The sequence below is a fragment of the Thermothielavioides terrestris genome, chromosome 1 (genome assembly GCF_000226115.1).
Source record: "Thermothielavioides terrestris NRRL 8126 chromosome 1, complete sequence".
Taxonomy (NCBI): Eukaryota; Fungi; Ascomycota; class Sordariomycetes; order Sordariales; family Chaetomiaceae; genus Thermothielavioides; species Thermothielavioides terrestris.
Genome location: NC_016457.1, coordinates 1267188 through 1291697, shown reverse-complemented (window position 1 = coordinate 1291697; position 24510 = coordinate 1267188). Strand labels below are relative to the sequence as shown.

The following is a 24510-nucleotide window of genomic DNA, read 5'->3' as shown; positions in this document are numbered from 1 at the left end:
AGATGGATCTCGAGTGCTGCGGTGCCCCGGATTTGCCGAGATGCCATCGGGATATCCGAAATGTGGGACGCCGGCACGCAGTAACCTCCGATTGACCGGGAAGGGTTGGCACCCCGCGCGGTCTCAGGAGTCCAAGGCGGGGAGAGCGGAGGGGCCGAGAGTGAGCCTTGAAATAAGAGCTGCGGCTCAGGGGTCGGCTCGGGTGACTCCGCCTCAGCGATAGAGGAGCTCAGCTACTGTAGCACTGGCATCGTTCGGAATAGTTATTGTCTGTTTATGCATCTAGCCACTGGACATTCCGTGTGAAACAAGTCAAACTGAGGCGGGCGATTGAGTGGGTGGAAAACGGGCGTGTCTTGAATACGAGCTGTATTCTGGGTATCTAGTCCGTTCACCGTCCGTCTAACCAACAGCTTTTGCTAACCATTTTCCGCTGTTTTGCTAACCATTTTCCGTCTCTCTACCCCATTACCAGTTGATACTCCCCCTAGTTAGCCAAAATAAACAGTGCCGCTTTCTATGTCGGGCCGTTCAAACACTGCCAAGGCTACCGAGTGGAAGATTTTCCTCGCCGTTGCCTTGTCACAACGGCCACCCCCACTCACTGTTCGGGAATCGTCAGATCCTTTGGATCAACCACCCAGTCATCCTCGTCGGCCCAAGCCGGCGCCAACGTAAACGACCCCTGAATCTTGCCCATGCCGTACGCAACCCCGGCGGTCTGGCTCGTGTCGCCGGGCTTCACATCCGCATACTCGATCAGCGCCGCCGTCGACAGGAAGTTGCTCTGAATGCCCGGCATCAGCTGCAGGGTCTGTCCGCCCCAGCTGAGCTCGACCTTGCCCGACTTGCGCACGACCAGGTTGCCCAGGTAGCCGCCTTCCTTGAGCTCGTCCCCTTCGTCCTGGGCATTGCCGTCGCCGCCTTCCTCGCCGTCGCCTTCCTTCTTGACCTTCCTGTCGCTGTCCCGGGTCAAGTCGATGCTGACGGGAGGCTGGTTCAGCATGACGACATCGTCGTCCGGCTCCGCCTTGATCGAGGTCGGGTTTTTGGACGCGCCGTCCCGCGGCACTGCCTTCAGCGGCGGAAGGACGGGCGGGAACTGGAAGAGGAACATGTGCCCTTCCAGCGCCGCATTATTGGCGGCCCCGTCTCCGCCCAAAGCGTCGTCGCCTTGGACGGTGAAGAGATCAAGCATAGTCTGGAGCTCCTCGGAAATGATTTCGCTTTCGAGGTCTTTCGGAGCAGCTGATTTCTTCTTCGGTTTCTGCTCGCTCACCGGCACTTTCTTTTTCATCTCGGGCGAGTCGGGCGCCTTGATGCCCTCGGGGATCTTATCTAGATCCATTGCGCCTTCCTCACCGTCTTCTTTCTTAACGGTGACGCTGTCGCGGGTAGATTGAGGCTCCAGAGTACCCTCGTCCCGGGCTGGCTCGTCGGCCTCTCCGACTGCAGCCCCGCTGACGAACAGGCCGTCCTCGTCCGACTCCTCCTCCCCAAGCTCGCCCGCCTTTTCCTGGGCCTCGATCTCGGCTGCGGTCGTCATGGTCACGCCCTCTTCCTTGTGTTCCACGCGCCGGATGCCCATTGGCATGATGGGCCTCGACTTCTTCTTGGTCGACGTGACCGAGCCGCCGTCTTCTTCGTCCGAGATTTCGACGTAGTTGTAGAGCATGTCGGCGTTGATTCGGCTGTTATCAATGATACCCGACACCCCGTACAAGCCCTTGTCTCGTTTGCTCTCGCCCTCGCCCTTAGCGAAGCCAGCGCCAGAGCCCGAGGCATAGGCGTAGCCGCCGGAGCCCGACGGGCCTCCTCCTCCTCCAACTAGACGCTAATTAGCTGCGGCCTAACAATAGCAACAGTCAGTGATATGAAGCAATGCTTGACTCACAGCTCACGCCAGCCGACAGCGGCCCAGCAGCGGCGGAGGTGCGCAAGGTGCCGCGGAACAGCCCTCCGCGACCTCGACCGCGGCCCCGGGCGCGCCCGCGATTGAGTCGCGCTAGCCGGCGCGCCTCTTCGGCGTCTCTCTGCTCTTGTATCCTCAACTGCTCCTCGGCCATGCGCGCGCGCTCGGCTTCGCTCCGGCGAACGCCCTTCGGCTTGAACTTGCTTGCGGCGGACGAGCCTCGACCGGCAGAGGCTGGCGCCGGGGTGCTGCTTGGTAACCTGGATGTTGTTGGCCCCGTTGCCGGTGCCGCAGTGCTATGCGTCGTCTGGGAATCTGCGGACATTTCCGGAACCGGCGCTGGGCCTGGCGGATTGGTCGCCTCTGCTGCTGCCGCGCTGCTTGACTCGCCTTCTGGAATCTGCACAGAATCCGGCGAGACCGCAGCGGCGGCCGCACCCCGCGCTGCTCCTCCCCGGCCCCGACCGCGCCCTCTAGTTGTTGTCGACTTCGGAGGCATCGTGATCGATCTCGGGGGTTGTGAGTGAGAAGAAAGTTAGACCCTCACCGGCCATGGGTCGGCTATGACGGGGATGGAAAAAAGAAAGCCGTGTTTTGGCGTTGCATTTCTCGATTTGCCCCACTAAGATTGCCGCTGCAGCAGGGAGCTCCTGGTGGGGAATGGCTGGTGCGGGGCACAATGGGAGCAGCGATAACGGCTGTCTCTGGGGACCTGAGACCGAAGAATGCTGCCCTGGTTGCTTATCACGCCAGTGTGCCAGCGTCGCAAGTATTCTTGTTCCCTCCACTGCATCTACGCCCTCCGGATGCCCTTACAGAAGCCAGCATGAGGTGACAAGCGCCATGAACTCACCGTTTCCCCGATCCTCCTCTGCCGCCGGGGAGGGGCGCATCGTGGTCCGGCTCCTCCCTGAGGGCATTTCGGGGCTCGAGTCCTTCACGTACCAGTACCCCCTCAAGCTCATCACGCCGATGCGTCCCGCCGAGACCAAGAGTGCGCTCGTGTTTCTGCTCTCCTACGGCGGCGGTCTGGTAGGCGGCGACAGGGTCCATCTGTCCGTCGACGTGAAGCCGGGCGCCCGTTTGAGCCTGGTCACGCAGGGGCACACCAAAATCTTCAAGTCGACCACGCCAGACATTGTCACTCGGCAGACGATGCGCGTCAGCATTGCAGCCGGCGGCGCGGTTTGTCTTCTGCCGGATCCGGTGCAGCCCTTCGAGGCTAGCGTCTACGAGCAGATTCAGATCTTTAGGCTGGCGAGAAGCGCGTCACTTTGCTTGCTGGACTGGGTCACTCAGGGGCGCTCTGCGCGCGGGGAGGATTGGAGCTTTGTCAGATGGGCCGGCCGCAACGAGGTGTGGACGGTTGCGGATGGTGCGCTGGCGAGGGACCGGCTGCTGGTCAGAGATGCTGTCATACTGGACAGCCACCGGGCGCACCCCCAGTTGCCGACGCTGCGCGAGTCGATGCACGGCATGGGCGTCATCGGAACTCTGGTGTTGCGAGGCCCTCTGATGAGAAAGCTGGGGGAGTTCTTCCTGGCCGAGTTCGCGGCCCTTCCACGGCTCGGGGCACGCGACTGGCGGAGCGACGACGCGATGAAGGAGGCCGATGCCTCCTTGAGCCCGCGAGAGAAATGGCGCGCCGGGAGGCTCCAGCTGGAGAAGGAGAGCAGAGTGCTTTGGTCTGCGGCCAGCATCAGGGGCTGTGTTGTGGTCAAATTTGGAGCTCCCGCCGTTGAGGCCGGCCGGCTCTGGATCGGGTCGATGCTGGCCCAGGAAGGCAGCATCACAGAGCACTTTGGCGAGCAAGCGCTGATGTGTGTCAGCAAATGAGCGTCGGACTATAGCGGATTGTTGATGCGATTAGCGGGGGGCGCCCTACACACCCCTGCTCTACTGTAATGCATATCCTGGGCTGGAGCGCGTGAATTGTATGTGGTCTAATAGATTCTCTGCTGACTGTAGCTGGCCGTATAGTAGTAATAAGTGAGGAAAACAAACGTGGCCGCAGAATGTCCCAAGCGATAACATCGACCCCGTATTGCGCATTTGCCGGACTTCTTGCTTTGAGAGTAAGCACTGATAGCTGCATATCTCCGTGCCCCTGCTCATGGTGGGTTGGGCTGGAGTGGGGGCGCTCGAACTCGCCAAAATAATCGGCAGCGGGAGCGCTGTGCACGGTCGCTTCTCGACGCGTCAATTCCTCAATTCAGAAGACGAAGGCGCCCGCGCCCGGTCCAAACGCGGCCTTTTCATCCGCACGGCAAATGTAATGCTATCCAGACGACAGCCGCTCATGGAGACCTCAGACAACGCCGCGACGAGCTCGCCCGCGCCCACTTCTACCGCGCGCCGCTCGGGACGCGTCACCAAGCCGCCCGCCAAGTTCACTCCCGATGCGCCCGCCGCCCACAAGCGCAAGCGCGGCGCGCAGCACGACGACGAAGACGACGAGAACGAGCTGCCCAACGATGAGGTAGACGATGGCAGCGATGTCAATGGCGACGACCCCGAAGACTCGGCCGTCGAGGAGCCCAGTCGCGCGACCAAGAAAAAGAAGAAGCCCTCGGCGTCGCAGCAATCCGCAAAGTCACGGAGACCAGCCGCGAAAAAGCCCAAAACCAACGGCAACGCGCCCGCCCACGAGCCCGTACGCGCCGCGCAATTGCCAAGTCGCCCGAAGAAAGCGGTCCGCGTTGCGGTCGCCCAGGGCGAAGCGAATGGGTTGTACGGTGGGTTGCCCCTCCTCTTGGAAACCCCCGTGGCTTGCGCCCTCCCGTTTCGTGCACTGCATTGCTGACCTTTAAAATCGCAGCCGACATATTTGCCTCGGGAGACTCTTCTGACAAGGTCGCGACGGAATGGTACCACAAGTATCAGGCCGACGACGCCGCTGCCGTCACCGACCTCGTAAACTGCATTCTCCTGGCGGCCGGGTGCGATCAGCAGGTGACCCAGGACGACATTCGAGATCCGGAGAACTGCTCCAACCGGCTGGCAGACTTGCAAAACGTCTACGCCGAGGTGCGTGAGCGACGCGATTCTGCGCCAGGTGCTGCACGCTTGCTAATCTCAAAACACTGTCACAGGAAGGAATCACGGATTACCCGCTGATCTCCAGGGCCAAGACCACCAAATCGTTCCGTGAGCTGCTGGTCGGCTTCTTCAGATCCCTCGTGACCGTCCTACACGAGACGGACGTCTTGTACACCGACAGCGCGCTGATGGAGAACATCGCGAGATGGGTGGCTTCCATGTCCTCGTCAACCCTGCGGCCCTTCAGGCATACGGCAACCACCGTCGCCCTCGCCATGGAGGTCGCCCTGGTCGAAGCGGCCAAGAAGCTCGATGACCGTATTACCAAGCTGACGCAGCAGGTCAACGCCGAGAAGAGCCGCAAGGGCAAGAACAGGGAAAGACTGGCCGCGGTCCAGAAGAACCTCGAGGAAGCCGAGCAGTGCCGCCAAATCTGCCAGGACCAGATTACCGACTTCTTCGAAACCGTATTTGTCCACCGATACCGCGACATAGACGCCAAGATCCGGGCCGAATGTGTCGAGGCGCTCGGCACCTGGATCTGGCTGCTGCCCACCTTCTTCATGGAGCCCGAGTATCTGCGGTACCTGGGCTGGATGTTATCTGACGTCACAGCGCAGACGAGGCACGAAGTGCTCAAACAGCTGGCCCGGATACTCAAGCGAGACGCCGAGAAGTTGGGGCATTTCATCGAGCGCTTCAGGCCGCGTCTGGTTGAAATGGCCACCAAGGACGCCGATGTTGGCGTTCGCGTGGCCGCCATCTCCGTCATACAGATCCTCAAGGACACGGGCATGCTCGAGCCTGACGAAATCGACTCGATTGGCCGGATGGTTTTCGACTCCGAGCTCCGCGTGCGGAGAGCTGTCGTCGATTTCTTTGCCGGCTGCGTGAATGACTCGATCGAGACCAAGGTGGAGGAGATGGGAGGCGCCGATGCGGTCGACGAGCTGTTTGGCGATGATGAGGAAGACGACTACTTCTCTCCGCGTAGGGATTGGATCAGCATCAAGTGCCTCGCCGAGCTTCTTGCCGCTTACGATTCGCAGCTCGAGGAGGAAAACCGGACGTTACCCGTCCGTGGCCTGGATATTGCCGTCGAGATGGTGCAGGCCGTGGCGCCCGAGACCCGCCTCTCGCTGGCTTCTCAGGTCTTGTTTGAGAAGATCGACCAGGTCAAGAACTGGGAGTTGTTGTCCGGCTATCTCCTCTATGATCACACGACGAGTACGAAGGCGAAGGCGTCATCCAAGCGCACCTCCAACGAGGTGGCACTCAAGCACGCTGTTGCACCAGAAGGCAAGGAGGAGGTGGTGCTCCTCGAAGTGCTTGCATCCGCTGTCAGGCTGAGCTTGGCATCGGTCTCTGAAGGAGACAGGAGCAGGAGGAAACAGCGGCCAGATGCTGTCGAGGGCGTCGAGGATTCCGCAGTACACCTGGCCACCATCATTCCCCGCCTCCTCAACAAGTACGGAGCCGAAGCAAGCACCGCCGTCATCGTGTTACGACTTGAGCATTCCCTGCCCCTCGACGTCTTCCAGCAGCTCCGGCAGGATTCGACAACGTACAGCCGCTTACTCGACGAGATCTGCACTCAGTTCGACCGACATGTCGACAGGGGAGTCCTCGCCGAAGCTACCGCGGCGCTCTTACACGCCCGCCAGTATGACGAACTGGAGGAAACCACGGACAACAAGATCTCGGAATTGTGGGAGACGGTGATCAATGCCCTGAGGCATTTCGACAAGACTCAGGAGCTCCGCAACCGCGGGAACATGGAGGCACCAGCCGTCACCCAGCTAGGAAGCGTTCTCCTCAAGATCAGCAAGCTCGCCAGCATCGCCGACTGCATCGAGGTGCTCGAGGCCCAAGGTCAGTCCAAAGACTCGGAGCGCCCCGTGATCGAGCTCCTCATCCACACCGTCCACCGCGGCAAGCTCGACCAAGTCGATGAAGCGCTGGACGACCTCGAAGACGAGGCCGTCTCGTACGCCATCCAAGCCGCCCATTTCTACTTCATGTGGAAAGTTCGCACCCTCATCACCTCAGTCCAATCGGACACCGCCATCCCCGCCCCCGCCATCGAGCGCCTGGAATCCCTCCGCAAGACCTTCGCCAACAACCTGATCTGGACGCTCTCCTCGCGCGGCACCAACGACGAGCTGCGCCTCTTCGCCACCGGCGCCCTCTGCGACCTGCACGTGCTGTTCGCCTCGCTCCGCGAAGCCGTCAAACAACAACCTTCCTCCCCGCGCCGGGACGCCTCCGGCGCCCTGCTCGAACCGCTCTTCGAGCCCATCCAGCCGGGCCTCACAAAAGAGTTCATCGAGATCTACAACGCGGCCGAGCGCGCCTACGCCCGCGTGACCAAGCGCACGCTGCTCGCCGGCCCGGCCTCCGAGCCGGCGCAGCCTAAGGACGACGACGTCGTCGACCTGGACGAAGAGGAAGAAGAAGAGGACGAGGACGAAGACGAAGCCGAGGCCAACATGTCGCCCACCGAGCGCAAGGGCAAGGAGCTCAAGCTCGAGCGCGCCCTGTGCGAGCTCGCCGGCAAGCTGGTCCTCGCCATCCTCGCCCGCGCCCTCGACCACGCCGGCCCCCGCCCCGGCCGCCTCCGCCGCAGGATGCTGCGCAACCAGACCCGGCTGGGCGCCAACCTGCGCGAGACGCTCGCCTTCCTCGACGAGGCGAAGCTGAAGGAGCGCGTCGCGGCCGCCGCCGCGGGGAAGAAGAAGCCTGCTGCTACTACTGCTGCTGGTGGTGGGGGTGCAGGAGGGAAGGGGAAGAAACCTGCTGCTACACCTGCACCTGCTGCTGGTGGTCGTGGCGGCGGATCTTCAGCGGCGGCGAATGGTGGCAGCGGTGCGGCGTCGGGCAGCGGCAAGAAGGCTGCTGCGCTGAGCGCGGAGATTGTCGTCGCCGAGGACGACGAGTCGGAGCTCTCCGAGCCTGAGCCCGAGCCCGAGGAGGGCTCGGCGGAGGACCTGAGAGATGATCCTATTGAAGAGGATGCTGCGGAGCAAGAAGATGAAGAAGGGGAGGGAGATGGCGGGGGCGGAGCGGATAAGATGGACGAGGATGAGTCTGTATTAGGGGACTGAGGGACTACTATTCATTCGATGGGGGCGTTGGTGTGATGGGCTGGTTTTGTCTCCCCCTTTCCCCCGACTTTTCTGTTGTTGTTTTTCCCTTCGCGGGTGGCCTGTTGTATCATCCCTGATGATGACTACGGTTGATGATAAGGTGGAACTCTGTTCTTCACTTTCTGCGCTTCGCTTCCCGTAATTCCTAGCAGTACTGTCTTCCGCTTGCGCGCTGCATTTTTCCTCCATCTGGCTCATGCTGGCTGCTCCGAACAGCAGGGCCAGAGTCCTGTTTCGCCGGGCTCCGCTTACGGGGGTGACAGGGTATGGATGTATGATACATCATACGGGAGAGCTCACTATTCAATCACTTGATACCCAGCTGATGTTCGGCTAGGTTTGCATTGTATAGCTTGTGCTGTGGTCTACGATACCACGCACTGGATAATCATGCCCTCTCGTTGCTCCGTAGTTACCGGACGGGCGTGATGTGACGTCTGCTCACATCTGAACGTCAAGCACAAATGGTGCCGCCCTGCCCGCATCATTTACCCGTCCACGACACTGCTTCCGCGTCCTGGCAAGTTCTCAAGTACATATCTTGGTCCCGAACAGCCCGAAGCATCTCACCCACTTCTCGCCTCCTTCCTGGTCCTTGGCGCGGATCCCATACTGCCGGATGCAGCAGGTGAAAGGCTTATTCGAAACAACCTCGCCGATGTTTCCGCCCTCGCCGTCATCCTCCGCATCGGAGCTGTCCAGCGGCGGCCGCGGCGGCCGGCGGCTTTTGCCCTGCTTTTCGTTCTGCTCACCTCTCGACCTCTCTCGCGCCGCTGCCCGCGCCTTGTGCTCTTCCAGATCGCCCCACAGAGTGAACATGCGCTCGCGCAGCTGCGCGAGCGCCCTGTCGTCGGCGCGGAGGTCGGTCGCGTCCAGGCCGGTCAGGCACTGCGCTTCGATGTTGTCGACCATGACCCAGAGGCGGGGTCGCTGGCCGGTTTTGCCGCCGTTCTTCCTCGTGCTGGTGGGAGGGGGCTCCGGATCTTCGAGCTGCAGGGCGAAGCGCCACTCCCAGATGCGGTTCGCGCCGGCTGCCGCTTCGTCTTCGGACGATGAAGATGGACAGTCGCTGTCATCTTCGTTGTCGGAGAGCACGTCGAATTCAGTAGGCACCCGGCTGCAGGCGAAGTCCTGGAGCGCAGGCGGGAAGAAGTCAACCACGCGGACGCGGGCTGTGTACTTTGCACAGGTGAAGGGCAGGACCAGGGCGGCGTTCTCGCCGTCGACGGTCGTCTCGTATACAGTCGGCTCGAGGATGGATTCGACAGTGGAATATGCACCGTTGTGTGCCTCGCAGATGATTCGGTCGTTAACATTAAGGCGCAGCTCCTCGTTGATGAGATTTTGCTTCTCCTTTTGTTCCGCTGCCGCCCGCGCCAACCGGCGACGCTCTCGCGCGTTCAGGTGATCTTTTCCCGGCTCCTCGGAGCGGGAAGCTTTGCGCTTCAAGCCTACAGCATGAGCAGCTTTGACGGCCTTGATTTGCTTGTTCTTCTCTCTGGTGTAGTCGCGGCAGCGGCGGATTGCCTCCTTTAGTTTTGGATCTACCGTCTCGGGGTCATGCGTCTCGAGGACGTGCACGTTGACTCTAGTAGGATCGGCATCATTACTCTCCCCGCGTAAAAAGCCCTCGAGATACCGGCCATCGCGACCGTACTTGATCTGGACGTTGCGTAAGGCGATCCACTGACCGGCTCGCACTTCGTCGCGGATGACGGTCGCGTGCGGCTCGAAGCAGGTAAGCTGAATGGTCATCTTTCCATATGGTCCAACCCATTGCTTGTTTGACGGGGGAGTGCTGGGCGAGGCATAGCCGTAACCGTACGGGTCGCCGCCGCCCAAGGTCGAGTCGGATAACCCCTGCCATGCGTGCGGATAAAAATGGGGGTTTTCGGTGTAGTCCGAGACATACAGAGAGGTCATATCGAGCCCTACGTAGGGATCTGTGGCAACTTGGACGACGAGATCGTAGAACCCGCCCTCTTGCACGTCCTTGAGCAGGCTGAACTTAGACTTCACATTCAGGGACTGCGCGGCGCGCTCCTGGAACTGTTGCTCATCCGGAATCAAGGACTTGTCGATCTTGTGGTAGAGACAGGCAACATAGGCGTGCTCTTGGGGGCCGGGCGTATACTTATCGGGCGCCACGCCGGGGGCGAGCGCAATCTGAGCTGACTGCGGTGGATGTGGGATTTTTGAGGCGGCATAGACCCGGACAGACGTGGTCCGGTTCGTGATGAGAGACAGCGGATTGGCCTGGTACCTCTGCACCCGCGCGCTGGTCACGAGAACGACATCCCCCGCCGCGACCTGCGGCATGCTGGCCTCTGGGCGGAAAATGACGAATTTAAGCCCATGCTGCTCGCCGTCCTCGGTGGAGAGGTCACACAGCGTGAGAGTGCATTTGTAGTCTGCGGATGTGGTCAGGCGAACCGAGGGAGCAAGGACAAGGGGGACATGCCGCTGGATGCTCACCGGTGCCGCTGGTTGGAATGGGCAGTTGGCAGTCTTTCACCAACCCAATGACATTGACAAAGCCCCCGGGGGATACCTGCTCGTCCAGGACAGCCCGGATTTTGGTGAACTTGGGAGGGAGTGAGGGCTCGGGCGGAGGCTGCAACGAGGCACCCTTTCGGGCGGCCATTATGGGCAGCGGCTACAGTCGTAGTGGTGCGGGATCAATTGACTGGCTAGGTAGGGGTACCTAGGTAGTTATTCTTCGGGTCAAGTAAGGTGCAGATGCCGCAAGCCATGGAAAAGCCTCTCCTCCATGACCGGAGCCAGAGCCGCCTCGTTTCTGCGTGGCTGTGGCTGCGGCTGCGTGGAGCGGTGCATGGTGTTGCGACGCGCCTCGGATGACCGAGTCTCACGCGTTGCTTCGCGTTGCACATTGCAGGAAAGCCAAGGCGGCGGGGCCACTCGGTTGGTAAGTTTCCCATGCTCGGCGGCAAGCAGGTTGGCGGAGGCGCCAGTGGCGCCCGCTGCCTGCTTACTGTTGCCTGAGGCCACCAGTTAGTTCGTTTCGCGTATGGAGAATTCCTCATGACTCGAGCCTGGCTGCTCGTGGGGTCTCTTGGGGCAGTGGTGGGGCACAAGCTGGGCAGCCGCCTTCCCCTGTCCGTCCATCAAGCCCACTTTGCTTTCGGTTTCTGCGACTCTCCAAATTTCTTTCATTGTCCCAAAACAACCAACACCCATCCACGCGCAGCCCCTCCACTCCCCTAGAGGAACAGGATTAAAGTGCCGGGCCCCAAGCACACAACTTTCTTGCTTTCACGCTGCTGCGGTTCCCTGACGTTTTAGCGTCCATCTGACTTTTCACTTCCCGTCCATACCCTTTGACATCGTCGAGCCAGGGTCCGATCAACAAGGCGATTGCTGGCTACCACCACCACCTACCCCCCCATCGCGCTCGTCGCTGACAACCATCCCCGCCGCAACCATGGCCGAACGGTACATTCCCGAGCACCGGCGCACCCAGTTTAAGGCCAAGAGCACCTTCAAACCCGAGGAGCTTCGTCGCCGTCGTGAGGAGCAACAGGTCGAGATCCGCAAGGCGAAGCGCGAGGAGAACTTGGCCAAGCGCCGCGGCATTGGCACCGGCGAGAACCGGCCCGGCGCCTCGTTGGGTGCTGCGCCCGACAGCGACGATGAAAACCCTCCCAGCGACTCCCAGGTACGTAGGCTATGTTTTCCTGCATTATCGTGTCTCTTCCGTTCAGATCACCCCGTGGTCGCGAAAATGCTGTGCCCTCTCAGGCGCCCAGGTGCTGCAGCTTCCGCACGCCTCCGCCCCCACCCCCCACTCATGACTGTACCCCGCCGCGCCCTGCAGTGGTCACCGCATTCGGCATCCGCCCGGCGCCTGGAGCCACGGATCGCATCGCACCACAGCATTGCCGCAGCGGGAATGTCATGATCGCCACGTTTATTCCGCCCTTACTCCGTGCCATTTTCAACATTTTATTTATGGCGTGCATTGATTTGGTGTGCGGGGCCGAAGCTGACAATGCGGTGCGCAGCTCAATGAGGAGCTCCCCCAGATGGTCGCCGGGGTTTTCTCGGACCAGATCGATCTCCAGATCCAAGCTACCACAAAATTCAGAAAGCTGCTTAGCAAGGAGCGAAACCCTCCTATCGAAGAGGTCATCAAGACGGGCGTCGTCAGCCGATTTGTCCAGTTCCTGCGTTCGCCCCATACTCTTGTCCAGTTCGAGGCCGCCTGGGCCCTGACCAACATCGCCTCCGGCTCCGCCTCCCAGACCCAAGTCGTCATCGAGGCCGGTGCTGTGCCCATCTTCGTCGAGCTTCTCAACAGCCCCGAGCCCGACGTCCGCGAGCAGGCTGTCTGGGCCCTCGGCAACATCGCTGGCGACAGCCCGCAGTGCAGGGACTACGTCTTGTCCCAGGGTGCCCTCCGACCTCTGCTCGCCCTGCTTGGCGACAGCCGCAAGCTGAGCATGCTGCGGAATGCCACATGGACGCTGAGCAACTTCTGCCGCGGCAAGAATCCTCAGCCGGATTGGAATACCGTACGTCAGCTCCTTTTCTCCTCTCCCCTCCTCCCGCTTTCTCTATCACGTGATACTGACCCCCCCTCTGCAGATCCAGCCCGCCCTTCCCATACTCGCTAAGCTCGTGTACTCGCTGGATGACGAGGTTCTGATCGATGCGTGCTGGGCCATCTCGTACCTGTCGGACGGCTCCAACGACAAGATCCAAGCCGTCATTGAGGCCGGCATCCCTCGCCGGCTCGTCGAGCTCCTGATGCATGCGTCGACCTCGGTCCAGACACCCGCCCTCCGCTCGGTCGGCAACATCGTCACGGGCGACGACGTCCAGACCCAGGTCATCATCAACTGCGGCGCGCTTCCGTGCCTGCTTTCCCTGCTGAGCTCAAACAAGGATGGCATCCGGAAGGAAGCCTGCTGGACCATCTCCAACATCACGGCTGGAAACTCGGCCCAGATCCAGGCCGTCATCGACGCCAACATCATCCCCCCTCTCATTCATTTGCTCTCTCACGGCGACCTGAAGACTCGTAAGGAGGCATGCTGGGCTATCAGCAACGCCACCTCGGGCGGCCTGCAGAAGCCCGACCAGATCCGGTACCTGGTTTCCCAGGGCTGCATCAAGCCGCTCTGCGACCTCCTCGCGTGCCCGGACAACAAGATCATCCAGGTTGCTCTGGACGGCCTGGAGAACATCCTGAAGGTCGGCGAGCTCGACAAGCAGGCCGCTGGCGACGGCGTCAACTCGGTCAACCGCTTTGCGCTGTTCATTGAGGAGTGCGGCGGCATGGAGAAGATCCACGACTGCCAGACCAACGCCAACGAGGAGATCTACATGAAGGCGTACAACATTATCGAGAAGTACTTCTCGGACGAGGATGAAAATGCCGACGAGGCTATGGGTCAAAACCAGCAGTTCGGCTTCGGTGCGGCGAACGGAACCCAGCAGGGCGGCTTCAACTTCGGCGCGAACGGTGCCGAGTCCATGGATATGTAGGCATACTCCTGTCCAGTAAGCTTCCCATGGTCGGGGGCGTGGTGACGGGAGGCGTGCGGTTGGCTGGTTTCCGCTCGGCCAACGCAGATGCCCGCCGTTCTGGAGCCACCAACCGCTGCTTGCGTACCTGGGCGAGGCGACACCACCGGCGAAGCCACCGAATTCCGCTCCCTTCAATATCAGACCCTCAGGACACGGCACCTCCATGCTTTCGGCTCGACACGTCACCCATCCCTATCCCCCGACCACCACCCGACGATATCCCCCATCGACAGGACACAACACCCATCAGCAGCTTTACCCTTTAATTTTGTTTTCGATCAAACCCCGCAGAATAACAGCATACGGGCGGATGCCAGGTCCTTTGGTAGCTTGATAGCTCCAGCCTGATGACCAACACGTGGATGCGTCTTTGGAGCAGCGGAGAGAGGAGAGAAGAGGGTCTGAATGGTAGCTTGATAGCTCCTACCCTACGACGATGAGCTGGGATTGAGGGGGGCGCGGGAGACCGCGCCGCGCCGCGCCCGAGGGGATCAAGGAGCCGCTCAGAGAGGGTTCCGGCCTCGGCGCAGCGCGTATGATCCTGGGACCGGCCCACTGCTAGTGCGTGGCCGCGAGCCCGGGAATGGTTGCCGTGGATACTGTCTTCGGCTACTGGCCACCACCAAGTGGTGGATGGCAAGTTGACAGCCGAGGGCAGGCACGCTTTTTGACGACGGAATGCGACGAGGTGCTGGTTGGGATTCAGACTGGCTCTCGAGAGCAGACGAAGCAAAATGTAACCGCGACGACGTTGAAATGACTCCCAGTAGATCTGTGCATTTGCATTGTGACGGGGTTGTGTGTTTTGCGAGCAGCCTTGGCCGCCTGTTAAAGAGTGTACCTAGTTAGACGCTGCTGCTTTGCCATCGTTGAGCTGGAACGAGTAAGTCTGCGGTGTTATCTCGCCATCGCCTCTCCACGCTAGCTACGAGCCAAGACTGCCGTAGGATCATCGTTCAACGCAAGTGTACACAGCAAGAACTGCCATCTCCAGGGCTAGATCTTCGCCGGTCGTATTCCCTTTCCCGAAAGCTCCTCCCAGTTCTTCGGCACGAGAGCATCGGCTACTTTCGCCATGAGCGGGCCTTTCTTTGATCTATCCGTCTAGTGACCTCTCTATTCCGAAACTCCGAACGCAACCAACCGCTTTCCAAGATCTAGGTAGGCGGGTCGACCGCAACGCACATTATGCGCCGGGTCCATCAATGTGTGACTTCCTTGCCGGCCTGCCCTTTTTCTCCATCCTCTTCACCTCCCCCCCACCCCAACCCAACCCAACACTCCCATCCAAATCTCATTGCCTCCTGGCCCATACTTCAACTGCCCATCACAGGACAAAGCAAGTCTCCAGATCCGAAGCGTATGTATGATGAGAGAACGAAAATGGAAACGGAGACCCTGGTGTTCACGCATCCAGCCCGTCCAGCTCGACCAGCCTCGTCACAAGCCTGATGATCTCCCTCTCCCTCTCCCTCTCCCTCTCGACCTCGCCCTCCCCTGAACCGCCGCCGCCACCACCACCGCCACCAATACCACCACCACCATTAGCAGCACCGGCGGCGGAAGAAGAAGAACCGCCGTCAAGAGCAACCGAAGAAAACGCAGGGTTCTCGACGCGCCGCGCAATCAGCCGGTCGATGACGCCGCGCAGGCGCGAGGCGAGCACGCCGATGCGGGCCCAGCCGCGCAGGCGCAGCCAGCCGTCGACGAGCAGGCCGCGGCCCTGGGTGTCGAGGGCGATGTCGGCGCCGGAGAAGAGGAGGAGGGTGTAGGCGTTGAAGGCTGCAAGGTAGGTATAGCGGTTGGTTAGTGAGTGAGTGAGTTTGTTTCAGGTTTGGTTTGGTTGGGCTGGGTTGGGTTGGGGATTAGGAGGTGGGTGCAGTTGGTTTGGTTTGATTGGTTATAGGTTGGATGGGTAAGGAAAGAAATACACCCCCATTTGACCCAGGCCCATAACCAACCAAGCAAACCAAGCCCCGGGGACGGGAGGGTTAGGAAGAAAGGGGTCGGTGAAGGAAGAGGAGGGAAAATGTGAATCGGGAGCGGAAAGGGAAAACAAAACCTACGCGTTAGATCACGCACAAACACTTTGCTTGTGCTAAGCATAGTGAAGTACGACAGGAAGGCGGCGCCGCTCGGAAACGCCTGGGCGTCGAACAGGGTGCTGGAGGGATGGATGAAGACGCGGCCGTGGTCCTGCGAGAAGTAGCGGATGGTCCTGGCCTCCGGGTCGAGCTCGACGGCGCCCGAGACGGACGTGGCGAACTTCTTGTCGGGGAACTGGATGCGGCAGATCTGCGGCGCGAAGGCGGACGCGGTGAGCGCGCGGAGGAGAGGGGCGGAAGAGGAGGAGGGGGCTCGCGAAGAAGAAGGCGGCGGCGGGCGGATGCCCAGCTCGGAGAGCGAGGTGTAGAACTGCGAGCGGGTCGACGCGATGTCGGAGAGCGCCGGGAAGGACAGGAAGTTCTCGTCGCACCACTGGCGGACGCGCCGCTGCGGGACGCCCCGGTCGGACATCATGGCGTCCCACTCCTGGTACGCCCGCAGGTCGGTGAGCAGATCGCCGTCGCCGCGGGCGAAGCGCATCCTGGCCTGCTTTGCTTCCTCGCGCTTCTCGGCGGGGGACAGGAACGGGCTCCGGGTGCTCAGGATGGCGGCGATGGTGACGCAGTCGTCGAGACAGCCGAAGATGGCGCCGTAGACCATCAGCTTGCCGCAGCGCAGATCGGCGGGGATCATGGCCAGCTGCTGGCCCAGCGCGGTCAGCTCGTCGCCGTCGAGCGCGCCCATCCGCCGCAGCATGGTGATGGCGCCCTCGACGGCGGTCGCCTCGGGCGGCGTTGGCGCGCGCGAGAGGAAGAGGCTGATGTCGCGGATGCCCATGGCGCGGACGGCGAGGCAGAGCTGCTCGAGCGGCACGCGCCGGATCTCGGGGTCGGGCCGCTCGGCCATCTGCGACTCGAGGTTGCGCGTGTAGAGCTTGTAGCACTTGCCGGCCTGGACACGGCCGGCACGGCCACGGCGCTGCTTGCAGGCGGCCCGGGAGGCCCATGTCTCCTCGAGCTTGCGCATGTTGTTTGTTGGGTCGAACGAGGTCTCCTTGACCCTGCCGCTGTCGACGACGGCGACGATGTCGTCGATGGTGATGGACGTCTCCGCCACGTTCGTGGCCACGACGACCTTCCTCTTGCCTGGCGGCGGAGCGGCGAAGACTTTCTTCTGCTCTCTGGTCTCCAGCGATGCGTGGAGCGGCAGGACATGAAGCGAAGGAGTCGCCCGCAGGGCGTTGCACGCACGGTTGATCTCGGCTACCCCCGGCAGGAAGATCAAGATACCGCCGGCCTTCTGCGTCGTCGACAGGTCAGCATCGATGGCCCGGACGGTCTCAACGAGGAGGTCATAGTTGATGCGGGTGCCGAGCTTCTGGATGGTTTTATTGATGGGATCTGCCTGCTGCTCGCCCGACGGCGTGCTGAATCCATCGTCGTCAAAGTCGTTCCTGCTCCCGACGCTGAAGCCTGTCATACGGATCACGTCGTCGAGATAATAGTCCTGAACCGGGTATGTGCGGCCAGAGATCTCGACCAGGCCAACAGTGACATCTTGCCTGTCGGCCATGAAGTAGTCCCTAAAGGACGCGGCGTCGAGGGTGGCACTCATCAGGATGAGCTTAAGGTCCCGCCGCTTGTAGAGGACGTCGCGCACGATGCTCAGCAGGAAGTCGGTGTCCAGGCTGCGCTCGTGGACTTCATCCACCACGATGTGGCTGACATCAGCGAGAGAGGCGACCACATCCTCGACTCTGCCGCCGGACGTCTGTAACCGTCGCAGCAGGACACCGGTAGTAACAAAGGTGATCTTGGTGTTCGGGCCGGTCCTGCTCTCGCCGCGGATCGAGTAGCCCACTTCATGGCCGACCGGAGTGCACCGCTCCTCTGCGACGCGGTCGGCAAGACCGAGGGCGGAGATACGGCGCGGCTGCGTTACCACGATATTCGCGCCGTTCCCGAGCCCCCGGCTGTACAGGTCGTCCAGGATGAACTGCACGGACTGCGTGGACTTGCCGGAACCAGTCTCGCCCGAGATGATAGTCACCTGATTCTCAGTGACGGTGCGGACCACCTCGGCTCTGACCTGCCACGCGGGCAAGCGCTCCCGCTGGGAGAGCATCTTCTTGTAGGCCGGAGTCTCAATTCTCGCCATCCACTCTTGCGTGCTCCGTGGATTCGGCGTCCAGTCGATAGGCTTAGGGTATCGAGGCCGTCTCCTTGCTGGCCGAGCCACGTGGGTGTGCTCCTCTGAAGCTGCCGATGACACGGCGGCGACATCCCGGAGCGCGCCTGGTTTCTCAATAATCTCGTTGATGTTCTCCTGCGCCCAACTTGCGAGGAAGTAAATCTTCATCTCCTCGCCCTGCAGCGACTCGCTAGCGTACGCCAGAGCCTTCTTGATGACGCTCAGCTTTATGTACGCAGGCAGCGGCGCCACGACGGACAAGATGACCTGGGCTGGATACTGGGGCGACTTCCGAAATTGCAAGTACGTCTCAACATCGACATTGGTTCCGTTGACCACCGACTCGAGCCGTATCTGGCAGACTTCGGGGGAGGTGCGCGTGAACTTATCTCCAAAACTGGCCTCTAGGGTCGCCATCTCCTCGTCCCAGCACTCGTCTGGGTCTCTCCACGAGTTGCTTTCCTCCTCCTGGGGCGCAGCATCGTGGTCGCCGGCGCCGCTCGAGAGGAGCAGCTTTTGCAGCGCCTCGGCGGCCTTGCCCTCGTCGCCACCGCTGGCGTCGAGGATCTTGCGGCAGAGGTCGATCGAGTACCCCGACTCGGAGAGGCGCTTGATGGCCCCCTCCCTCCGCAGATCAGTAGCTGCCACCGTCACTCCGGCAGTGTACCTCTCCGGCAGCGCCCATCTGGGCAGATCGTCCTCGGGGACATGCACCAACAGCCACTCCAGCGTCTCCTCGCGGTCTTTGCACTCCTCCACTGCCTCCTCCACGTGGCTCTGCCGAAAGCCCAGCTCCCTGAACTCCTTGACGATGGCTTCCTTCTGCTGCGGCGGCATGACCACGCCGTGGGGATTCCAGACCGTCTCCCTCCTCAGCAAATCCTCGAGCTGCGATCGCGTCTTGTTCCCCATCTCGATCTTGGGCACCGTCGCCCAGCCTCTCATCAGACTATGCGCCCCTGCACCGCCGCCTCCTCCTCCGCCGCCTCCCGCCGCTCCTCCGCCAGCCCCCCTGAAAGCAAGCGCCGCGCCCGGCTGACCGGCCGCATCCCCTGCCTTCTCCCTCTGCGCCTGGGCCAAGGCTCGCTTCTTCTCCGCGGCGGCCTTCGCCTCCTCGCGCTCGCGGGCCGCCTGGAACGGATCGGCCTCGTACATCCAGCCGCGGCCCTCCTTCACGTCGACCTTCTTGAGCGCCTCGAAGTCCTTCCACAGGGCCTTGTAGTCCGGCGGCAGGGAGATGTGCAGGTTCTTCATGCTGCAGACGCGGTAGAGCGCGTACGTGGCGGCGCAGTGCTTGGCCTCGAGCGCGGTCGGCCTGACCGCCAGGTGCGCGTGGGACGGCGGCAGCTTGAAGGGCGGCAGCTTGGTCAGCTCGCCCGTCTTGGGGTTGCGCGCGCCCAGCGAGACCAGCACGGAGAAGCCGTCCTTGGTCTTGATGGTGGTGTAGTCGGGCTTCTCCCAGCGCTGCTTCTGGCAGTGCTCGGACAGCAGGTTGACGGGCAGCTTGCCGGTCCACGAGGCGCCGCCGATGAGCTGGCGCACTGTGGGGCGGGGCTGGCCGTCAGGGGCAGCGGCGGCCCCGTCGATTGGGTTGGCGGCCGGCGTCGAGGGTTTGGAAGGACCGCCGCCCCCTCGTCTATTCTTGGTGTTGTCTTTGTCCGAGTTGGTGAACACGATGAAGTCGCCTTCGGTGGCCGGCGGCTTCTTGGTGTCCTTCTTGGCTGCCTTGCCGGCCGCCGGGGCTGGGTTGGGCGCCGGAGCGCTGCTGGTGCTCTTCCCCTTTTTCGCCATTCTTGGTGATGGTGGATATGGTAGGATACGGTGGATGGTGGATGAGTGTGGCGTATTCCGCACAGCTAACCCTGGAAGTTTCAAGTGAGCGCTGATGATGGCTCACACGGTTGCAAGCGGCCCCGCAGTCAAATTTGCCACTGCAGAGCGGTCCATGGCAGTCGCAGGCTTCCCAAGTGAGATGACGGGGTCGCACAGGACTGGCAGCAAGAAATGCTGAGAATTCACCGAGACGTTGTGAGAATGGAGTCGGTTTGCAGTGAGCAGGAGCTTGCACTTCCTGTGTCCTTGGCAGTCGTCAAAAACCCTGGGTTCAAGGGGTTTAGGGTCTTGGCGCTCTTCATCCCAGGTGCATATTATCGATAACTAATTGCCTGGTAAGGTTGGTAACTTTGGTAACGTAAGTTAAAGGTGGCAACTCTCCTCCTTTCCGACCGTCCAACAACCATGGATAACTCTGTTAACTAGAAAGTCACATTACGACCTGTTGATGCTACTAGAGGGAGCTTCCGGACCCTCGAATCCAACCTGTTTCAGCTTTATGTCTCTAGAACTGTGGGGAAATCAGCAAAACTGGCGAGCAGGCTGTCGTACTGCATAGCATAAACGAGATGGCCCGGTGCGGTTTTGTTTCACTGAAACAACTGGCGAATATCAGCAGACTCGGCGGAAGAGTTGGCGGTCCACGTAGATATAGAGCTCCCTAAGGACACACTGCGAATGCTTCCCCTGCAGCCGATCATGATAATTATCCTTGATGCTGATACCAGGAAACGTCCTCGCTCGTGATATGGCTTTTCTCCGCCTTTGTTCACAGCTCTTCCCCAGAAAAGCACCGCAGCGAAGAGACCAAAACTAAAACAGACCCGTAACGATTCCCATGCCCGTCCACGTCCACAAGCACCAGAGACACCCCAACACGCTCATCCCTGCCGCAGGCTCAATTTCTTCCCACCAAACCGTTCACGGTTCCCTTTCAGTCCTCATCCTCCCCATCCTCCTCCACCTCCACCTCCTCACCATCCTCCTCAAAATCCCCATCATCCTCACCGACCCCCGTCTCCTCCTTCTCCTCCTCCTCCACAACCTTCTTCCCGGCCCCAACCGACCGCCTCCCCCCGCCAGACCCTCCCCTCTTAGGCGCAGTCGCCGTCGCCGCCGCCGCCGCCTCAGCAGCCCGCCGCTGCGCCAGCTTCTGCTTCTTGCCCGACCCAGGCGGCCTGCCCCGGCCCCGCTTCTTCACCACCGGCTCCCCCTCCCCACCATCACCAGCACCAGCACCAACACCCTTCTTACCCTCCTCCGCCTCCACATCCGCCACCACCCCCTCCAGAACACGGGGCGCGTTCTTCCTCGGCCGGCCGCGCCCCCGCCGGGGGGCCGTCGTCGTCGCGTCGCTACCGCCGCTGCTGGATGCCTTGGCGGTTGCTGCTGCTGCGGTTGCTGCTGCGACGGCGCTGGTGCGCTTCTTGACGCCCGCGCCGCTCCCCTTGGGCCGGCCGCGCGGGCGGCCGGTTGGCGCCGGTTTCGGCTTGCGCTGGGAGGGCGAGAGAGGGGGGCGGCCGCGCTTGCGCTTTACCGGCTGGTCGGTCGGGGGCGGGGTTGATGCCATTTTTTTTAATTCTTTTTATTTTCTGCGAGTGTGCTGCTTTTTATTTTCCTTGGGCCTGGCTGCGCGGCTCGAGCGTCCTGGCCTGGTGTTTCTGGGTGTAAATCGGGTGGGTGGCCGGTTTGGATGTTGTGGTCCGGCAAGGAAGGTTGAATGTTGGTTGACGCGTCGCGGACGCGTCGGGTGCGTGCTGGAAAGGAATGAAGGTAAATGCGAATCGGCAGCTTCAATGGGTGTTAAGAAGCCAGCTCTGCCGTCGAGTTTAAAGCATGCAGTTAATCGACAGACTAACTCGATGTCTGTTGTGGTGGTTGAGTTTGATGAGGATGATGAATTGAAGGAAAAAAAGAGGAGAAAATCAGTCGGCAGCTGGGCGGCTGGGAAAGCACAGGCGGCTGAAAGGCCGCTTCCGCACTCGTTTCACTCTGCCTTCTTTGGGTTACCTCAATTAGATTTTTGCTTTTTTGTTGCTTTTTTCCCTAATTATTTCATTTCTAGTTTTTATGGCCACTGTGATATGTTGAAGTTGCCCGCTTTGGCGGGGTAGATTTGCGTCCAACACACCTGCTGTGCAGTGAGCGCAGTGACGTTATCCCCTGATCAGCTCTGTTGAGCTGCGGCTAAATGCTCAACCCGCAGCTGCGTCAAGCCAACGAGACCTCCACACAGAAAATCCGAGAATCTGAGGACGCATGGGGAGATGGAATTGCTTCCCCTCTACAATTCTGATTTCTTGGCTCCTTTGCCCTTGGCTGGTGTAGTGCTAGGACTGAACCTGCTGGGACAATAACAAACGGAACCGCCGCTGTTGTCATTGTCCCGTGATCTGTCCACCGCCCAGCCCAGACCGCTCATCGCAGCTATTCCTGTTCGCCCACATCATCACTCCCTTCCAAGCCCAAGCATGACAATAGCAGGGAGATCAGACCAGCAAAGAAAAGCAAGGCGCCGAAAATGCAAATGCATTACCCCCGCCACAAGTAAATCCGTCTCTCGCAGTGTCCTCGAGTCTTGGGGCCGATAACGCCATTTGCTGCGTACCAGTACCGATGCGAGTGATGCCATTACCGCGAAGGTTGTCCCTCCCAAAGGTCCTTTTTTTAAACTTTCTTTGCCTAGGTATCTCGTATCTGTGCTGCTGCCAAGACAAAACAAAACGCGCAATAAGACGTATAGATCTGTATATGTCGCCGGCTGGCTCGCCGATACGACGGGGCTGGTTTAGTCGGGGCAAGAAAGACTGCCCAAACATAGCAGGCGAAGCGCATATTGCCCATCCGGGCTCGATCCGCCATGCTATCCCTCCGAAAACCCAACTCGGCCACCCCTCTTCCCCGAACTTGCGAATAATGGCTGCTGGCTGCCTTGCGGGCCTAGCTCTTGGGTATCATTCCTTCCAGCCCTCAATATGATTGATCCCCTCCATCCAGTTCATGATTCCTTCCGATTCGTGACCTGTCACCCGTTGACCCATTCCGTTCGTTCCTTGAAAGGTGCAGAGGCCCTGCCTCCATTCGCAGGACCCAGTCTCCGCCAGAGAAGAGCGATTCCGTCCCATATTCATGTTCGGGGAGCCGCAAAGGCCACGCCCCTCCCCCCCTTCCCTCTCCTAGTCGGTTTTCCAATGGACTCCCCCGTCGCCGTTGCCTCCGAGGTACAGCTCCACGGCATACAACCCCATCGTGGCCGCGAGGTTGACCCACCGCCATGTGCTGCCGCCAGCATCCCCTGCACGCAAGGTCCATCCGACATCATCGCCGCTGCTGGAGACGCTGAAGTGCTGCAGCAACAAGCTGGTGTAGACGGCGATGAGCATCGAGGGCGAGAACCAGCTGAGAAAGCCGATCAGGCGGTTCGCCCCTTCCGTGTCCTCGAGAGTCGGCTCCTCCATGATCGCCGTAGCGCCCAGTTCCCGGACGGCCGGAATGATCCTCGTGGCGCAGTAGAACACGATGATGCGGTATGTCAGCGAAATGATGACGCTGGGGGTGATGGTCTGGAAGGCGGCATAGAGAAACTGGAACGACGAGTTCACGGCCGACGGCAGGCTGCTCAGCATGTGCAGGAGGGTCGAATACGACGCCATGATAATCGGAGGCAGCGGCGGGAAGTCGGGTTGCGCTGCTGCCGCCTGCTCCGCGGCTGCCGCAGCCTCCGGGGATGGCTGGTAGTCTGTGAAGATCTGGTAGACGCAGAGGACGGCATAGGCGAACAGCAGGGAGGACTCGACTGGGTTGCCACGGCCGCTGGCGATGCCGAAGGCGCATAAGAAGGCGGCAGAGGTCATGGCGACGCCGATGAGCGTGGCATCAAGATTGTTGATTTGTGGAAACGAGATGACGCGCCACAGGAAGTACACTGCACTCGAGATGATGGAGGCAGAGAAGACGAGAAGGAGGATCTGCGATTCAAGGTCAGCAGCGGACGAGTTTTCCCCTGAGATGCTCGCACTCACCACCCACGTATCACTCCTCCCGCGGTTCACGAGCCATCTCGTAATCTGACCGGCGGCCTGGATGACCAGCAAGCTGCAGAAGCCCTCGAGCATCTGGAAAACCGGGCTCGAGTAGCTGAGCGTGCTGTCCCACGCGCCCAGAGCCACCGTCTCGACGAACCCCTCCTGGCCGAAGAACCACTCCTTCCATGTTTTATGGTGCGTCGAGGTGATGTGGGAGAAGGTCCGGGATACCCAGCCGGCGCTGCTCGCCTCCACCGAGAAGCGGTTGAGCGACCAGATCAAAAGCGTGGGGATGATGATCCATTGCGACAGACCGACGAGGCTCGTAAAGAACCACCGTACCCGCGACCGCTCCGGCGTTAGGAGCTTGCTGACGCTGTAGAAGAAGTAGAAGAGAAAGAGGGACAGCGAGTAGGCCAGTCCGGCATCGCGACCCCCGACGTCAAACGCGATGGGTATGGAGAGCACGATGCTCAGCAGGAAGATGGCGCTCGAACAGGCGTTGATCAGCCACCACATTGTTGCGGCGAGCGGTCGGTGACGCCCGGCAGGCGGGGTCGAAGGGGATTTGACTGGTTGTCAACGTGCTCGGCCGTGGCAGATAGACCACCGCGGGGGTGCTCGAGTGACAAGGCGGACTCGGCACTGTGCACCCACTGTTGAAGGGGTCGGGGACGTGAGCGAGCTGAAGAGCTGGAGCGGCGGGCGCGATCGATTGGGCAGCAGGCGCAGCTGTACCGCAGTGACGATGAGCAATCCAAAGCTTCTG

The 24510-nt window shown here is 60.9% G+C and overlaps 8 protein-coding genes across 8 annotated transcripts; 3 read left to right on the top strand and 5 right to left on the bottom strand.

The window, feature by feature from the left end:
- Positions 1–300: 300 nt before the first annotated feature.
- THITE_2106710 (uncharacterized protein) lies at positions 301–2588 on the bottom strand. Its single transcript, XM_003648781.1, has 2 exons — positions 1895–2588; positions 301–1827 (listed from the first exon to the last, which is right to left on the bottom strand). Exons 1-2 carry the CDS (start codon positions 2235–2237, stop codon positions 602–604), a joined length of 1569 nt encoding a protein of 522 aa, XP_003648829.1. The 5' UTR covers positions 2238–2588; the 3' UTR covers positions 301–601.
- Positions 2589–2591: 3 nt separating this feature from the next.
- Positions 2592–3969, top strand: THITE_2106709 (uncharacterized protein). The gene has a single exon (XM_003648780.1). It carries the CDS (start codon positions 2756–2758, stop codon positions 3746–3748), a length of 993 nt encoding a protein of 330 aa, XP_003648828.1. The 5' UTR covers positions 2592–2755; the 3' UTR covers positions 3749–3969.
- A 135-nt stretch (positions 3970–4104) lies between these two features.
- THITE_2106708 (uncharacterized protein) lies at positions 4105–8421 on the top strand. Its single transcript, XM_003648779.1, has 3 exons — positions 4105–4647; positions 4731–4939; positions 5005–8421. The coding sequence occupies exons 1-3, from the start codon at positions 4212–4214 to the stop codon at positions 8053–8055; spliced, it is 3696 nt and encodes a 1231-aa protein (XP_003648827.1). The 5' UTR covers positions 4105–4211; the 3' UTR covers positions 8056–8421.
- Position 8422: 1 nt separating this feature from the next.
- Positions 8423–11042, bottom strand: THITE_2106707 (uncharacterized protein). Its single transcript, XM_003648778.1, has 2 exons — positions 10573–11042; positions 8423–10508 (listed from the first exon to the last, which is right to left on the bottom strand). Exons 1-2 carry the CDS (start codon positions 10739–10741, stop codon positions 8626–8628), a joined length of 2052 nt encoding a protein of 683 aa, XP_003648826.1. The 5' UTR covers positions 10742–11042; the 3' UTR covers positions 8423–8625.
- A 215-nt stretch (positions 11043–11257) lies between these two features.
- THITE_2106704 (uncharacterized protein) lies at positions 11258–13918 on the top strand. Its single transcript, XM_003648777.1, has 3 exons — positions 11258–11773; positions 12120–12629; positions 12703–13918. The coding sequence occupies exons 1-3, from the start codon at positions 11540–11542 to the stop codon at positions 13603–13605; spliced, it is 1647 nt and encodes a 548-aa protein (XP_003648825.1). The 5' UTR covers positions 11258–11539; the 3' UTR covers positions 13606–13918.
- Positions 13919–14912: 994 nt separating this feature from the next.
- THITE_2106703 (uncharacterized protein) lies at positions 14913–20218 on the bottom strand. Its single transcript, XM_003648776.1, has 2 exons — positions 15714–20218; positions 14913–15429 (listed from the first exon to the last, which is right to left on the bottom strand). The coding sequence occupies exons 1-2, from the start codon at positions 19672–19674 to the stop codon at positions 15053–15055; spliced, it is 4338 nt and encodes a 1445-aa protein (XP_003648824.1). The 5' UTR covers positions 19675–20218; the 3' UTR covers positions 14913–15052.
- Position 20219: 1 nt separating this feature from the next.
- On the bottom strand, positions 20220–21396 carry THITE_2106701 (uncharacterized protein). The gene has a single exon (XM_003648775.1). The coding sequence runs from the start codon at positions 21284–21286 to the stop codon at positions 20651–20653; it is 636 nt and encodes a 211-aa protein (XP_003648823.1). The 5' UTR covers positions 21287–21396; the 3' UTR covers positions 20220–20650.
- A 1397-nt stretch (positions 21397–22793) lies between these two features.
- THITE_2106700 (uncharacterized protein) lies at positions 22794–24404 on the bottom strand. Its single transcript, XM_003648774.1, has 2 exons — positions 23739–24404; positions 22794–23684 (listed from the first exon to the last, which is right to left on the bottom strand). Exons 1-2 carry the CDS (start codon positions 24258–24260, stop codon positions 22893–22895), a joined length of 1314 nt encoding a protein of 437 aa, XP_003648822.1. The 5' UTR covers positions 24261–24404; the 3' UTR covers positions 22794–22892.
- Between the last annotated feature and the right edge of the window lie 106 nt (positions 24405–24510).

What these genes read in the sequence shown, in the direction of transcription:
- THITE_2106710 (XM_003648781.1), bottom strand. Translation starts at nt 2,237, where the DNA reads ATGTCCGCAGATTCCCAGACGACGCATAGCACTGCGGCACCGGCAACG. An exon ending in GCTGTCGGCTGGCGTGAGCT is followed by an intron (nt 1,828 to 1,894) that starts GTGAGTCAAGCA and finishes ATTAGCGTCTAG; the next exon opens with TTGGAGGAGGAGGAGGCCCG.
- THITE_2106709 (XM_003648780.1), top strand. Translation starts at nt 2,756, where the DNA reads ATGAACTCACCGTTTCCCCGATCCTCCTCTGCCGCCGGGGAGGGGCGC.
- THITE_2106708 (XM_003648779.1), top strand. Translation starts at nt 4,212, where the DNA reads ATGGAGACCTCAGACAACGCCGCGACGAGCTCGCCCGCGCCCACTTCT. An exon ending in CGAAGCGAATGGGTTGTACG is followed by an intron (nt 4,648 to 4,730) that starts GTGGGTTGCCCC and finishes TTAAAATCGCAG; the next exon opens with CCGACATATTTGCCTCGGGA. An exon ending in TGCAAAACGTCTACGCCGAG is followed by an intron (nt 4,940 to 5,004) that starts GTGCGTGAGCGA and finishes ACACTGTCACAG; the next exon opens with GAAGGAATCACGGATTACCC.
- THITE_2106707 (XM_003648778.1), bottom strand. Translation starts at nt 10,741, where the DNA reads ATGGCCGCCCGAAAGGGTGCCTCGTTGCAGCCTCCGCCCGAGCCCTCA. An exon ending in CATTCCAACCAGCGGCACCG is followed by an intron (nt 10,509 to 10,572) that starts GTGAGCATCCAG and finishes CCACATCCGCAG; the next exon opens with ACTACAAATGCACTCTCACG.
- THITE_2106704 (XM_003648777.1), top strand. Translation starts at nt 11,540, where the DNA reads ATGGCCGAACGGTACATTCCCGAGCACCGGCGCACCCAGTTTAAGGCC. An exon ending in ACCCTCCCAGCGACTCCCAG is followed by an intron (nt 11,774 to 12,119) that starts GTACGTAGGCTA and finishes TGCGGTGCGCAG; the next exon opens with CTCAATGAGGAGCTCCCCCA. An exon ending in CTCAGCCGGATTGGAATACC is followed by an intron (nt 12,630 to 12,702) that starts GTACGTCAGCTC and finishes CCCCCTCTGCAG; the next exon opens with ATCCAGCCCGCCCTTCCCAT.
- THITE_2106703 (XM_003648776.1), bottom strand. Translation starts at nt 19,674, where the DNA reads ATGGCGAAAAAGGGGAAGAGCACCAGCAGCGCTCCGGCGCCCAACCCA. An exon ending in GTTTGTGCGTGATCTAACGC is followed by an intron (nt 15,430 to 15,713) that starts GTAGGTTTTGTT and finishes CCTACCTTGCAG; the next exon opens with CCTTCAACGCCTACACCCTC.
- THITE_2106701 (XM_003648775.1), bottom strand. Translation starts at nt 21,286, where the DNA reads ATGGCATCAACCCCGCCCCCGACCGACCAGCCGGTAAAGCGCAAGCGC.
- THITE_2106700 (XM_003648774.1), bottom strand. Translation starts at nt 24,260, where the DNA reads ATGTGGTGGCTGATCAACGCCTGTTCGAGCGCCATCTTCCTGCTGAGC. An exon ending in GGAGGAGTGATACGTGGGTG is followed by an intron (nt 23,685 to 23,738) that starts GTGAGTGCGAGC and finishes CTTGAATCGCAG; the next exon opens with ATCCTCCTTCTCGTCTTCTC.